At 45.2% G+C, this 15,148-nt stretch overlaps 1 protein-coding gene across 1 annotated transcript; it reads right to left on the reverse strand.

The window, feature by feature from the left end:
* Positions 1-3,212: 3,212 nt before the first annotated feature.
* LOC125509525 (uncharacterized) lies at positions 3,213-6,504 on the reverse strand. The gene is made up of 2 exons (XM_048674508.2): positions 6,269-6,504; positions 3,213-4,276 (listed from the first exon to the last, which is right to left on the reverse strand). Exon 2 carries the CDS (start codon positions 4,266-4,268, stop codon positions 3,573-3,575), a length of 696 nt encoding a protein of 231 aa, XP_048530465.1. The 5' UTR covers positions 4,269-4,276; positions 6,269-6,504; the 3' UTR covers positions 3,213-3,572.
* Positions 6,505-15,148: the final 8,644 nt, after the last annotated feature.

Genomic DNA, 15,148 nt, shown 5'->3' on the forward strand with positions numbered 1-15,148 from the left:
GTTAAAAAGCAATGGGGGGAAAAGGGTCTCCTTGTTTCAAACCTTTACCACCAACAAAATAAGGACCATTGGTATCATTGATCCTAACACAGAAAGAATTTTGGAATAAAGTACTACAAATACAACCGATCCATTTACTACAAAAACCTCTAGATGTAAGCATTTCCATAAGAAAATCCCAACTCACTTTATCATAGGCTTTCTCATAGTCTAGTTTCAACACCAGCCCATTGGCACCAGTTCTATGAATCTCATGGATAACCTCATGAGCCATTACAACACTTTCTGGAATAAACCTCTATTTAATAAATGTAATTTGATTTGGAGAAATAAGCCTATCACAAATAGGAGAAACTCTAATAGTCATAACTTTAGTGAAAAATCTTAATAACACAATTACCCATGCTAATAGGATGGAACTTCTTCATCTCTTTGGCATTAGGTTACTCAGGAATCAGGGTAATAATAGCAAAATTAATACAGTAAACATCCAAAGTACCAGCTTCAAAAATCCCTCATAAGCCCCATAAAATCCTCTCTAATTAAATCCCAAAACGTCTGATTAAAGGTAAAAGAAAACCCATCCTGCCAAGGACACCATGAGAATAAGAGCTCAAAATGGTCTCCTTAATCTCTTCTTTGGAATAAGGTTTTCCAGCAAGGCATTCTGTTCCTTAGAAACACGATCATTAGCCTCCCAAAATCAAAACCCAAATAAATATCAGGCTTAGGCTTAAAAGGCAGATGTCAGACTCGTACTCAAACTTACTCCCTTGTCCCATAATATAAGACGTTATTACATCCAATTTACTCATAAATTGAATGTAATAATGTCTTATATTATGGGACGGAAGGAGTACATAACAGGCAAAGCCCAAAATCCTGCCAACCTCATCACTCTAGATGGTCAGCAGTCCACACGCTGTTTTGGATAGTAAGCCAGGCATAAAAAATGACCATTGGAGGAGCTCACACCTTCTAAATGACCTAGTTAATGGGGGTGAGTATAGCTCCCAAGAATTGAGCTTTGTATGTCGCCGCCAAGTATCACCGTTAGAAGAGAACTTTCGATGGATAGAGTCGTCAACATCCTCGTTCAAAGGAACATGAGTAAATTGAGACGAAAGCTCCACAAATTCAGCGACATGGTTTCAAGGGAGGCAATTTCTCATGTCAATCACTTTTATCCACGCATTACCTTTCACGACGTCGCTGACTTTCCAATTCTTCCGCTTGGAGGCTTTCAAAATGAGAGGGGCGATGGCTTTTGGCTTGTGCCCATGCAGCCATGGGCCATCCCAAAACGGGGTCCTCTTCGCATTTCTAAGGGTGATGGTGATGAGAGCATAGAAGAGGTTTGTGTCCTTTTCGTCGAAGGGGTTGCCCGTCCCAACCTGAATCTTTGTGGGATCCTTCCATTCTAGCCATGGCAACCAAAGTCGAAACTCCCTTGCAAATTTCCTGAGATTGAGCAAACCAAGGCTCCCAAGATGGTTAAGCCTGGAAAAAGGTCTCACAATTAACCTTACACTTCCCGACTATCACCTTACTGGTCCCCGCCCAAAGAAACAATCTTTCAATCTTGTTGATACTTTTGAGGACATGCGGGGGGAAACAAGCGACATGATGTGGTGGACCATCTGCGGGGTGAGGACCGATTTGGCGAGCGCCCCACGACCCGCCGAAGTGATGTTCATGCCCTCCCAAGGAACAAGCTTCATCACCACTTTGTCCTAAAGGTACTGATAGTCGATCTGCTTGATTTGCCGAAACTGAGAACGGTAGGCCGAGGTACCACATGGGGAAAGTAACATGCATGGCAGGTAGCCCCGTGAGGATGCTACCCTAGGCCAAATCCTACACCGTATGGGAACAAATGAGCTCTTGTGGAAGTTTGTTTGTAGCCCTGTCACATCACCGAACTCCTGTAGGATACGAGCAAGGCTCTGGATATCTTCCTTGATTGGCGCATTAAAAACGGTTGTGTCGTTAGCATATAGAGATGTCCTGATGATAGCTCAAGGTCCCCAGATTTTATGGAGGAGGCCAAGTCTAGTAGCCGATTCGAGAATTTGTTGTAGTTGGTTGATGGCTATGACGAACAACATCGGTGAAAGCGGATCTCCTTGCCTAAGACCGCGACCATTTGCAATGGGATAAGTTGGCACACCATTGAGAAGAATCTTCGGCGAAGAGGTGCTAAGTAGGGTGGCAATCCAATCATGAAATCTACTAGGGAAGCCCCTTCTCCGAAGAATGTTAAATATTTACTCCCAACGCACCGAGTCAAAAGCTTTCCGGAGATCAAGCTTGAAGAGGAGGGAGAGGGCTTTGTTCCTGTGGAGCCGTCGGGCATGGTTCCTCACACACATAAAGTTTTCGTGGATACTTCTCTTCTTGATGAAAGCACTCTGAGAATTGCACACAATTGCATTAATGTGTGGTGAAAGTATAATGGCAAGCATCTTGGCAATGACCTTTGCAATGGCATGAACAAGGCTAGGGCCTACAATCGGTGCAAATAAGTAGGGACGAAGTTTAAAAAGATAATAGAAAAGTCGCCAGAAGGTAGAGAACAGGAGAAGATTACTCTCGCGGTTTTTACATTACTCAAACCCTTTGCACCTGCGATGGTCCAAAGCCAACTTTTGTCTTTTATTTTATCCACAATTAGCATAGATGGGGAAAACCCATGCGTTCTGCTCTTTTCAAATCTCCCAAACAATATCCCGCGTCATATACACTGCAAGGTGCTTAGAGGGGCGATTATAAAAATAATTTGATTTTTCCTTGAGCACTGGTGCCTAAGTAAGCGTCTGCTATACAAATAAGCACCGATGCTTAGAAAAGAAACTATTCATTTTCATAGTTGGGGATCCGAAGGCAATTGAAAACCTTCATCCAAGTTGTAACCGTGAAATGACATTGGTATATGATATATGACGCGTGCGAACTCTTGTACTTGCTTACAAAGAGGACAAATGTCACATAATGGAAAAGTGGCTAGTCTGGTTCGGGAATAAAGCAAGGACCAGCGTTCAGTTTTTCACGGCCCATTAGCCATCTTCAAAATAGTGGATGTCAGGTTCATATGTTTCTTTTTTGAACTTTCATATACGATATTGGATACCCGCTAAATTCATTTTTAAGAAAAAGAATCTCCGACATCTACATATCGGCCCAAGTATTAACCTTATCAACCTGCCCAGAGGAGATCAATAGCAAGTTGAATTGCATATTTCAGAAGAAAATGTTATGTTCATACAATGCAACAGTCAACAGGGATGCACAAGAGCAGTGCATCACACACCAGATAAAATGGACAGATATGAACTTCCTAAAAAACTATTTAAACCATTCCACCACTTTGCTAGTACCTTTAAATCCATGAAGACCTCAATGTTTCTTCTGAATATAGGTCACTCATACTCCCTAAAACAGATCCAGGCAACTGCTACTCTGTCAGGTCTCAATTTCTGTAGGAGGTTGCGCTAACGGTAATGGCACATCATTTTCTCATGTTTCTGCCAGCAATTCAGAGATCACAGAGCAACAAAGTCCATATTGGCCATTTACACTGCAGTATCATTAGCAGCACCAAGGTGATCATCACCTCCACGCCAACCAGATGACAGAAGCTCCTCCCACTGCAACATGGCAGACAATAGCCCTTGGAGCATTGACGAGCTCGTCGCGCAGATCATGTCTTGCAACGTGGTTCTGAACATGAGTCGCCTCCATCTATAAGTCTGTAGAGGGTCCGCGGCACGAGGCTTTGCCGAAGGATGCTTCTTTCGTGCATGCCTGCAGAGTTCTCGGTATGTACCACTGTATGAGCAGCCATCTTGCATGCAGCTCCTCCTGTTTCTGTTTAGCTGCTCCCGAGCAGGCTCAACCAGTGTATATCCCTTAACCTCACCACGGCAAAGTGGGCATGTGAGCACTATCGAGCCTGGATCATCACCGCTTCCTGGGCTTCTGCATGACTCTATAAGCTGGTCGAGACAATTTGAGTGGAGGAAGCTGGTTCCACATACATATGGACGGCAGCCTTTGTCATGAGATGAACAGAGTAGAAGGACAGCATCATGCGGGCATTCGATGCAGACTGGACAGATCGCGTCTTTCCATGCACATTTCTCCGTTGCTGCTAATGTTGGCTCCTGGGTAGCAACTCTCTTGAAACTACAATGGCTGAAGGGCCTCAAATAACGCGTTGATCTGAGCTCACCAGACGAATATTTCATGCTCCTTGAATTTTTGGCCATCTTGAAGACTGCAAGTGCAAGATCAGCATGCTTAGCGTATCAACTCCTACAAAGTCTAATACAAGAAAATTCATATTGTCCATTGCACAAATAAAAATTAAAAAGAACCAGCTAACTGTAGGGTGAAAAGGGTGTTGTTAAAGGTTCTTTTTTGCTCCACTCTTCATACAAATAAATGAACTAGAGATCTGATTGATGGTTGATATATGAAAGGGCAACACATGATGCTGTGAAGAAATTAAATGGTTGATGTCACCCCCTTTTACTGTTTTACCCTGATAATTTTCCCTACGGGTGTATAAGGAACTATACAGTCTGATTCTAGCTATATGAAAGGGCAACACAAGATGCTGCGAAGAAATTAAATGGTGGATGTCACCCATTTTTGTTGTTTTACCCTGATATTTTCCCTACACGCGTACAAGTAAATGTAAAGTCTGATTCTAGATATATGGAAGGGCAACACAAGATGCTGTGGAGAAATTAAATGGTTAATGTCACAAACTTTTGCTGTTTTACCCTGATATTTTTCCTACAGGTGTATAAGGTACTATATACAATCTGTTTCAAGAATCTCAAAGTCTTATAAGAAGTGGAGAAATTAAATGGTTGTCACCAACTTTTGCTGTTTTAATACCCTAATATTTTTCCTACGGGTGTATAAGGTACTCCCTCTGTAAAGAAATATAAGAGCATTTAGATCACTAGAGTAGTGATCTAAACCCAGAGGGAGTACTATACAGTTTGATTCAACAATCTCAAACTCTTATAAGAAGTGGAGAAATTAGAATGGTTGTCACCAACTTTTGCTGTTTTAATACCCTAGTATTTTTCCTACGGGTGTATAAGGTACTCCCTCTGTAAAGAAATATAAGAGTGTTTAGATCACTAAAGTAGTGATCTAAACGCTCTTATATTTCTTTACAGAGGGAGTACTATACAGTTTGATTCAACAATCCCAAACTCTTATAAGAAGTGGAGAAATTAAAATGGTTAATGTCACCAACTTTTGCTGTTTTACCCTGATAGTTTTCTTATGGGTGTATAAGGTACTATAACAGTTGATTCAAGAATCTCAAGCTCTTATAACTTATAAGAAGTCCAACATCATATGCTGATCACAAATTCAAGGGAACATATTAGTGCTAAACTTTGAATCATTTGCTTTAGTCAGCACAAGTTCCGCTGGACATTGTATGCCAACTATAAGATCGACCAGAAGAATCAAACAGAGTACCAGATATGCTTTGTTCTCTTTATAATAGAGATCCATAATTGTTTCCATCACATAAAGATAGTAAAAGGCAACTTTGATGTTCCTAGTAGTCCAAGAAAAAGATAACTATGACACATGTGATTGCTACTGCAAGTGTGCCATTTCAACCAGACAAAATATAAGATAAAGATCAGTTCCCTCAAACCTTCACTAGCATATGTGTCGAATGTTAGATATCTTCACACGCGATGGACCTTACAGGAATGGAAACTAAAAAAGATTAAGATCAAAAACATATAGCACACAAAGGAATTCTACATAAAGTTAAAGATGGATTGTACTACGAAATCTACATTGCTAACAATATGGCGGACGTAGTGTCTGTCCAGGTTCCTAAAACAGTCTTAATTGCAATAACCGAACACGATCCATACGCTTTGCAGCACAGGGGAGTTTTACAGTGTCAAATCTTAACGCTATTGGATGTTTTGGGGGGTAAGACAGCGCCCAAAAATCACAACTTGAGGACACCCGATACGCATCTAAGCAACAGTAAACACTTGTTTTCAACAGCAAAAGACCAAACACTTGTTTTCAGCAGAAGAAACACCAAACACTTGTTTTGAACCAAAGAAACACTCAGCGCCAGTTCCCCTGCCCGACGCAGGCAAACAACAGATCAAGATAAACAAGGCAAAAGCGACTTCGCTCAAGTAAAGCTGAAGGCGGTAGGCAGTAAGGAGGCGAACGGGCCGATTTGAGGCGGGGAGATTCAAAAACTTACCACCCGTGCCTCGATTCTCCGAGGAGAGAAGCAAAGGCCGCGCGGCGGGCGCGGCGGCGGAGGCGGAGGCGGCGACGGCGGGGAGGGAAGTCGCGGTGGCGTCGCCTCCCTGGGCGAGAGGCCGAGAATTCGGTCGGGTTTGCGGAGCGCGGCGGTGGAGCTTTTGAGCCGGGCTGCGGGGTACCTCCTGTCTAGGAGGAAGGGAGGGAGCCGGCTGCGATGTGGTGGCTAGGGCCCTAGTGGTGGTAGTGGCTTTGACCCTGGAGCGACAGGGAGACGAGGCGGGCTTGTCAAAACCTAGCACGGCCCAAGGCCCAGGAACGCGCTGTTAGACGGGCTGGCCCAGTTAGGCTTACCATCTCGCCGGTTTTAATTCACAAAGTGTGGTTGTCTCAAAAAGAATTTTTAATAAAGTGTGGGCATTCCTCAAAAAAAAAGGAAGCTTCCAGAATGCCTCATGTCCTCAAAAAACTGGGAGCTTCCAGAAGATTTTTTTTTCTTTTTTTTTCTTTTCTGTGCATTTTATCTTTTGCTTTATATTGCCTTTTTATTTTCATTTTTCTGGTTCCTTATCTTTTTTTCCCGTTCCTTATCTTTTTTCAAAATTTCTATATATTTTCCCATTTCCTTTTATTTTTGCGTTTTTTCAATTTTCCAATTCGTGATTTATTCCAAGTTTATGTTTTAAAAAAATTGCTAATATATTTCAAATCGGCAAAATTTTCCTTGAATTTCATGAAATCAAATTTGGGAACTTCTTTAAGACCAAGACATTTTTCAAATTTCTGGAAATTTATTGAAATTATGAACTCCTTTTCAAATTCATGATTTTTTTAATTCATAGAATTTTTTAAGACCAGAAAATATTTCTTTGAATTTGCAAACGTTTTTTTAATAATGATAAAATTTCAAGTCATTGACCATCCTTTTGAATTTGCAAAAAAAATTGTAAACCTTTTAGGTTACCAAACATTTTCAAATTTGTGAACAGTTTTCAAATTTTAGAAGAAAAATTCAAGTTTGCACATAATTTTCAAGTTGACAATCGTTTTTTAAACTTATTTTTTCAGATTCTCGATCTTTTTTCAAATTGGTGAGCAATTTTACAACCTACGAACTTCTTCAAATTAGCAAACATTTTTTTAATTTACAACATTTTTCAAATTCAAGAATATTTTTAAAATTTGTAACTTTCTTTAAATCTGCAAATGTAGTCACATTTATGAACTATTTAATCTATGGAAAACTAAAGGGTCGTTTTTCCCTCAAAAACCAGCAGTTGAATAAAAAGCGAGCGAGCCGACTAGGAAGGAGCTCAAACGAGCAAGCAGGAAAAAAACGACAAGCAAGCTGAGGAGCGGAGAAGCAAGACGAGTGAGCTGAGCTAAGAGCATCTCTAGCCACACCTCCAACAAGCTCCTCCAGACCATTTTTTCGGCGCCGGCGCCAAAAAAACGCCTCAGTCGCGCCCCCGGATGTCGAAAAACGCCGCTTTTTTCCGCCCGGCGGTCTCAGGCCGAACCCGGCGCACCGGGGGCAGTTGGGGGCTCCGGCGCAAGGGAAAAGCGCGGCTGGCCCACGTCGTCAGGGGAAAAGTCAAAGTTTTCTTCCCCGACTCGCCTCCCACCATCGCGCCCTCGGCCGCTAGTAGCTATATCCCGGCGCCGCCCGCCGCCTTTCACCACTAGATAGCCATTCCACGCCGGAAAAATAGCAGAGCTTCGCCGCGGCAGCCCCTCCAACAGCAGCTGAGCGTTTCCGGCCGCGGAGGGTCAGTTTAGCGGCGGGTACACGCTCACCGGGCGCAAGGTGTTCGGCGATTTGCCTGCCTCGGCGATGGACTCGGATGACGAGGAAGCGCTCGCCGGCTGCTGGAGGAGGAAGCCGAGGCCGACGTCCAGGAAGAAGAGCATCTCATGGTGCTCGCCGCCCTCGCCCAGCTGCTGGCGAGCAATGAAAAGCCGCGGCGAGGTGGCTCGGCGCCGGGGCGGGTGAAAGCAAAGAACCGGCATCGTCTCGAAGGCTACTGCATGCTCTACTCCGACTGCTTCGCCGATGCTCCACTTCACGGCGGGAAAACATTTCGGCGCCGTTATCGGATGAGCCGAAAGCTCTTCCTCAGGATTGTGAATTCCATCCGGGAGTTCGACAACTACTTCAAGTGCAAGATGGATTGCACCGGCGCCCTTGGATTCACCTCCATCCAGAAGTGCACGACAGCGATGAGGATGCTTGCATACGGAGCTCCCGGTGATTCACTCGACGACTATGGGCGCATGGCCGAATCCACCAGCATAGAGTGTTTCTACAAATTTTGTCGGGCAGTGGTGGCCGTGTTTGGACTGCAATACTTGAGAACACCCAATGCAGAAGACGCTGCTCGGATCCTAGCACAGAATGCAGCAAGAGGATTTCCTGGGATGCTTGAAAGTATCGACTGCATGCATTGGAAATGGAAGAATTGCCCATTTGCTTGGCAGGGGATGTACAAAGGCGCCAAAGGCGGTTGCAATATGGTACTTGAGGCGGTGGCCACACATGACCTCTAGATTTGGCACTCCTTCTTTGGTATGCCAGGAACTCACAATGACATCAACGTGCTGCAGTGCTCTCCTGTCTTTGCCAAGCTTGTTGAAGGTCATTCTCCTCCGGTGAACTTCGAGATCAATGGGCGGCACTACAACAAGGGGTGCTATCTAGCTGATGGCATCTATCCGAGATGGTCGACATTTGTGAAGACGATCTCAAACCCTGTGCCAGGAGGCAAGACCGTCTGGTTTGCGAAGGTTTAGAAGGCTTGCAGGAAGGATGTTGAGCGGGCATTTGGTGTGCTCCAATCTCGATTTGCTGTTGTCCAGTACCCCGCTCAGACTTGATCGAAAGATCAAATGTGGGAGATTATGACTTGCTGTGTCATCTTGCACAACATGATCATCAAGAGCGAGCAAGAAGACCCAGTGTTTGACACTGAACCATACTACAGGCAGGGTCCTCTAGCCGAAGTTGATCACTAGCTACCGGCAACCTGGACTGCCTATCTCAGTATGCGTCAGGAGATCCGAAACCCACAGGTGCATCATCAACTGCAGCAAGATTTGATAGAGCACCTATGAAGGCTCAAGGGCGACGCCGGGCGTGGCGTGTGATGAAATATGAGTTTTTATTTGTTGAAATATATAATTTGTATTGAACTATTTGTTGTTGTATTATTTTACTGAAGTATTTGATATTTCTGTGATGAAATATGTGATAAAAAATTTATGTGTATAATTGAACGTCGAACAACGGCGAACCACGTTGAATATGGGCCTATTGTCGCTCATATGGACTCTTTATTCGTTGAAATGGGGCTGAAAAATGAGCCAATATCGATACCTGGGACGAGCTGGGGACAACAACTGGGTGCGAAACCGCTCCCAATGCCGATTGTATCACCGACTCATCTTTAGAAGACGATTTTTATGCGTGGCGAACGGCTAGAGACGCCCTAAGAAACGAGACAATCTCATTTACGTCGTGACCCAAGGGAGTATGCGTGCGACTTGGCAAATCCTAATTGACCCCCACAAGCTTCAAACTAGTGGAGGCAACGCCTGTAGGGCGAGCGAGTTGTGCCCATTTAGCAGCTCCTGTTACTAAGATTTTAGGAACGTTACGTAATGTTCCATATGTTTTTATTTTCTTGGTGGATTTTTCTTTCTGGTTTTCTCAGTCTTTTTATTCTTTATTTCCCATTGTTCCAAACTTTTAATAAACATTCAAAAATTATTCATGGTTACAAAAGTGTTCAGAAATTTTAAAAAAGTTATCGTTATGTCAAAAAATGTTAATCAAAAAAATGTTTGGAATTTTTAAGCTTTGGTCGTTTTTATGAAAATTGGTTCAGATATTTTAAAAGAAATTCGCATTTTTTGAAAAATGTTCACTATTTTCAAAACTTGTTACAAGTTTAAAAAATTGTGTTTATGAAAACTATTCAAGAATTTCAGAAATACTTGAATGTTCAGTGATGCAAACAACTTAAAAAATTGCTCTTTAAAAAAGTTCAATGTTATTAAAAACTATTCACATTATAAAAAAAGATGATATTTGAAAATTGTTTGTTGTTTCAAAAAAGTTCTCATTTAAAATAATGTATGCTATTGTACAACAATTTTCTATATTACATCGTCTCGACATAGTATCGGTTTGCTATAGTACCTCGGTTTAGTTCTCAGTCGCTACAGTACCGGTTTCCCACTCGTTGCCGTGGATTTAATGGGCCGGCCCAACGTGGATACCTTTGTGCGGCAACCCTCCTGGAACGCATCAGGGTTATTTCTCGCCCGTTGCAAGACATAGAGGCTGATTGGTTTGCTACATATTTGGCAAGCCAACATTTGGCAAACTCAGAAGTTGCCAACATTTGGCAACCTTTTGTGAGATTGACAATCAAAATTGGCATGCAACCAATCTCTAGCCAACATTTGGCAATTGCCAAAATTTGGCATGGCAACTTTTGACATCAAACCAATTAGGATCATAGTTTCGCATCGAATCTGGCGTGGCGCTACTCAATAGGCCCAACACTGTTGGTGTGCGTGAGTTTTTTTTTCTCTGTGTGGTTTTCTTATCTTTTTTTATCACTGTTTATATGGTGGTTCTAAGGATGGTAATTTTAGCCATGTATGTGACCCGCATGGGTAGGGCTGTTTGGGGAACGCAGTAATTTCAAAAAAATTCCTACGCACACGCAAGATCTATCATGGTGATGCATAGCAACGAGAGGGGAAGAGTGTTGTCCACGTATCCTCGTAGACCATAAGCGGAAGTGTTATGACAACGCGGTTGATGTAGTCGTACGTCTTCACGACCCGACCGATCTTATTACCAAAAGTACGGCACCTCCGCGATCTGCACACGTTCGGCTCGGTGACGTCCCACGAATTCTCGATCTAGCTGAGTGTCGAGGGAGAGCTTCGTCAGCACGACGGCGTGATAACGGTGATGATGAAGCTACCGGCGCAGGGCTTCGCCTAAGCACTACGAGGATATGACCGAGGTGGATTATGGTGGAGGGGGGCACCGCACACGGCTAAGGGATCAATGATCAACTTGTGTGTCGTAGGGTGCCCCCTGCCCTCATATATAAAGGAGCAAGGGGGGAAGGCCGGCCGGCCCTTGGGGCGCGCTAGGAGAGGAGGAATCCTCCTCCTGGTAGGAGTAGGACTCCCCTTTCCTAGTCCTAGAGGAGGAAGGGGGAAGGAAGGAGAGGGAGAGAAGAGAAGGAAAGGGGGGCGCCTGCTACCTCTTGAGCACTGCATTGGTTTTCCCTTGAAGAGGAAAGGGTGATGCAGTAGAACAGCGTAAGTATTTCCCTCGGTTTTTGAGAACCAAGGTATCAATCCAGTAGGAGGCCACGCACGAGTCCCTCGCACCTACACAAACAAATAAACTCCTCGCAACCAATGCGATAAAGGGGTTGTCAATCCCTTCACGATCACCTACGAGAGTGAGATCTAATAGATATGATAAGATAATACTTTTGGTATTTTTTATGAAAAAGAGAAATAAAGATGCAAGTAAAATAAATGGCAAAGGAAATAACTAAGTATTAGAAGATTAATATGATGGAAAATAGACCCGGGGGCCATAGGTTTCACTAGAGGCTTCTCTCGAGAGCATAAGTATTATGGTGGGTGAACAAATTACTGTTGAGCAATTGACATAATTAGCATAGTTATGAGAATATCTAGGTATGATCATGTATATAGGCATCACGTCCAAGACAAGTAGACCGACTCCTGTCTGCATCTACTACTATTACTCCACACATCGACCGCTATCCAGCATGCATCTAGAGTATTAAGTTCAAGAGAACAGAGTAACGCTTTAAGCAAGATGACATGATGTAGAGGGATAAACTCATGCAATATGATATAAACCCCATCTTGTTATCCTCGATGGCAATAGTACAATACGTGCCTTGCTGCCCCTACTGTCACTGGGAAAGGACACCGCAAGATTGAACCCAAAGCTAAGCACTTCTCCCATTGCAAGTGAGGGAGTCCTGGATTAGGGGGTCTCCGGACAGCCGGACTATATCCTTTGGCCGGATTGTTGGACTATGAAGATACAAGATTGAAGATTTTGTCCTGTGTCTGGATGAGACTTTCCTTGGCGTAGAACGCAAGCTTGGCAATACGGATATGTAGATCTCCTCCCTTGCAACCGACTCTGTGTAACCCTAGCCCCCTCCGGTGTCTATATAAACCAGAGGGTTTAGTCCGTAGGACAACAGACAATCATACCATATGCTACATATGCTAGCTTCTAGGGTTTAGCCTCTACGATCCATGGTAGATCAACTCTTGTAATACTCATATCATCAAGAACAATCAAGCAGGATGTAGGGTATTACCTCCATCAAGAGGGCCCAAACCTGGGTAAACATCGTGTCCCCCGCCTCCTGTTACCATCCGCCTTAGACGCACAGTTCGGGACCCCCTACCCGAGATCCGCCGTTTTTGACACCGACATTGGTGCTTTCATTGAGAGTTCCACTGTGCCGTCACCATAAGGCTCGATGGCCCCTTCGATCATCGGTAACGATGCGGTCCAGGGTGAGGTTTTCCTCCCCGGACAGATTTTCGTATTCAGCGGCTTCGCACTACGGGCCAATTCGCTTGGCCATCTGGAGTAGATCGAGAGCTACGCCCCTGGCGATCAGGTCAGGTTCGGAAACTTAAACTACACTGCTGACATCCGCGGAGACTTGATCTTCGACGGATTCGAGCCCATGTCAGGTGCGCCGCACAATCACGACGAGCATGACGTAACTCTGCCGTCGGACAGTGTTCGGGAGATCGCATCTGCAACTACTCCGACCTTCAATCCGGAGCAAATTGCGCCATCCAAGGACGGAGGGATAGACCCCGCCATGGAGGCCGCACTCTCAGTGGCGATGGAGCCGGATACTGACTTCACCCCTTACAAGAGCCCTGTCGCCAAACCACTGGATTCATCTCCGGCCACGGACTCCGAGCCGCCTGCATCCATGCCTATCAAATCCGACTGGGCGCCGATCATGGAGTTCACCTCCGCGGATATCTTTCAGCATTCGCCTTTCGGCGATGTGCTAAATTCATTAAGGTCTCTCTCCTTGTCAGGAGAACCTTGGCTGAACTATGTCCGGCTAGAATGGGATGCGGACGATGAAGAAATTCGCTGCCCACCCACCACCCACTTAGTAGCCACTGTCGACGATTTAACTGACATGCTCGACTTCGACTCCGAAGACATCGACGGTATGGACGACAATGCAGGAGACAAACAGGAACCACCACCCACAGGGCACTGGACCGGCACCTCATCATATGATATATACATAGTGGACACCCCCAAAGAAGTCAATGGCGATGAGACAGCGGAGGATGACCCCTCCAAGAAGCAACCCAAGCGCCGACGTCAGCAGCGCCGCTCTAAGTCTCGCCACAGCAAAAGTAGTAATACCGGCACAAGAGACAATAACACTCCGGATAGTGCCGAAGACAACCACAATCCCCTCCAACACGATGTAGAGCGGGAGGGTGAATAAGCTAGCCCTCCAGAGCAGGCAGCAGATGGAGAATCGAAGGAGGACAATTACATTCCTCTCTCCGAAGACGAGGTGAGCCTCGGCGACGAAGAATTTATCGTGCCTGAGGATCCCATCGAGCAGGAGCGCTTCAAGCGCTGGCTTATGGCCACAGAAAATAGCCTGAAGAAAAAGCAACAATAGCCTCAGGCTAATCAAGACTTGCTAGCAGACAGATGGACCGAAATTCTTGCGGCCGAGGAATACGAACTCGAGCGCCCCTCCAAGAGTTACCCAAAATGCAGGTTGCTGCCTCACCTCGAGGAGGAAGCATTGAAACCTCCATCACCAGTGTACGATGCGGCTGATCGGCCATCGCGTGGCCGAGTCAGAGAGGCATTCCAGCCTGAAGTTCAGCTTGCACCCCCCGCCACTCAATCAAAAATACCAAGGCCCGGGGCAACACACGGGACCTGCGAGACGTATTGGACAACAGGGCAAAATATGCAAGGTCAATATACGGGCCACGGGGGCTCGCGACAACACGGGATGATGACCGTCGCGGTAGATACACTAAAGGTAAATCCGACCGGGCCGAATACAGCAGACAAGACTCATATGAACTGCGTCGTGATATAGCCCGGCACAGAGGCGCCGCACACCCCCTATGCTTCACTGATGAAGTAATGGATCACGAATTCCCGAAGGGTTTTAAACCCGTAAATATCGAATCGTATGATGGTACAGCAGATCCTGTTGTATGGATTGAGGATTTCCTCCTTCACATCCACATGGCTCGCGGTGATGATCTACATGCCATCAAGTACCTCCCACTAAAACTCAAAGGACCAGCTCGGCATCGGCTGAATAGCTTGCCAGCAGAGTCCGTCGGCAGTTGGGAGGATTTGGAAGACGCATTCCTTGACAACTTCAGGGCACTTATGTGCGACCACCGAATGCTGATGACTTGAGCCATATAACTCAGCAGCCAGGGGAATCGGCCAGGCAATTCTGGACACGGTTCCTAACTAAGAAAAACCAAATTATTGACTGTCCGGATGCAGAGGCCTTAGCGGCATTCAAGCATAACATCCGTGACGAGTGGCTTGCCCGGCACCTCGGCCAGGAGAAGCCGAAGTCTATGGCAGCCCTCACGACACTCATGAACCGCTTTTGCGCGGGCGAGGATAGCTGGCTGGCTCACAGAAACAAAACATCAAGGAATCCGAGCACTTCGGATACCAAAGATGCCAACGGCAGACCACGTCGTAACAGACCAAAGCGCCGCAACAACGGCAATAACACCGATGATACGGCAGTCAATG

This window comes from Triticum urartu, chromosome 5A (genome assembly GCF_056163025.1).
Source record: "Triticum urartu cultivar PI428250 chromosome 5A, HENAU_Tu73, whole genome shotgun sequence".
In the NCBI taxonomy this organism is placed as follows: Eukaryota; Viridiplantae; Streptophyta; class Magnoliopsida; order Poales; family Poaceae; genus Triticum; species Triticum urartu.

What these genes read in the sequence shown, in the direction of transcription:
- LOC125509525 (XM_048674508.2), bottom strand. Translation starts at nt 4,268, where the DNA reads ATGGCCAAAAATTCAAGGAGCATGAAATATTCGTCTGGTGAGCTCAGA.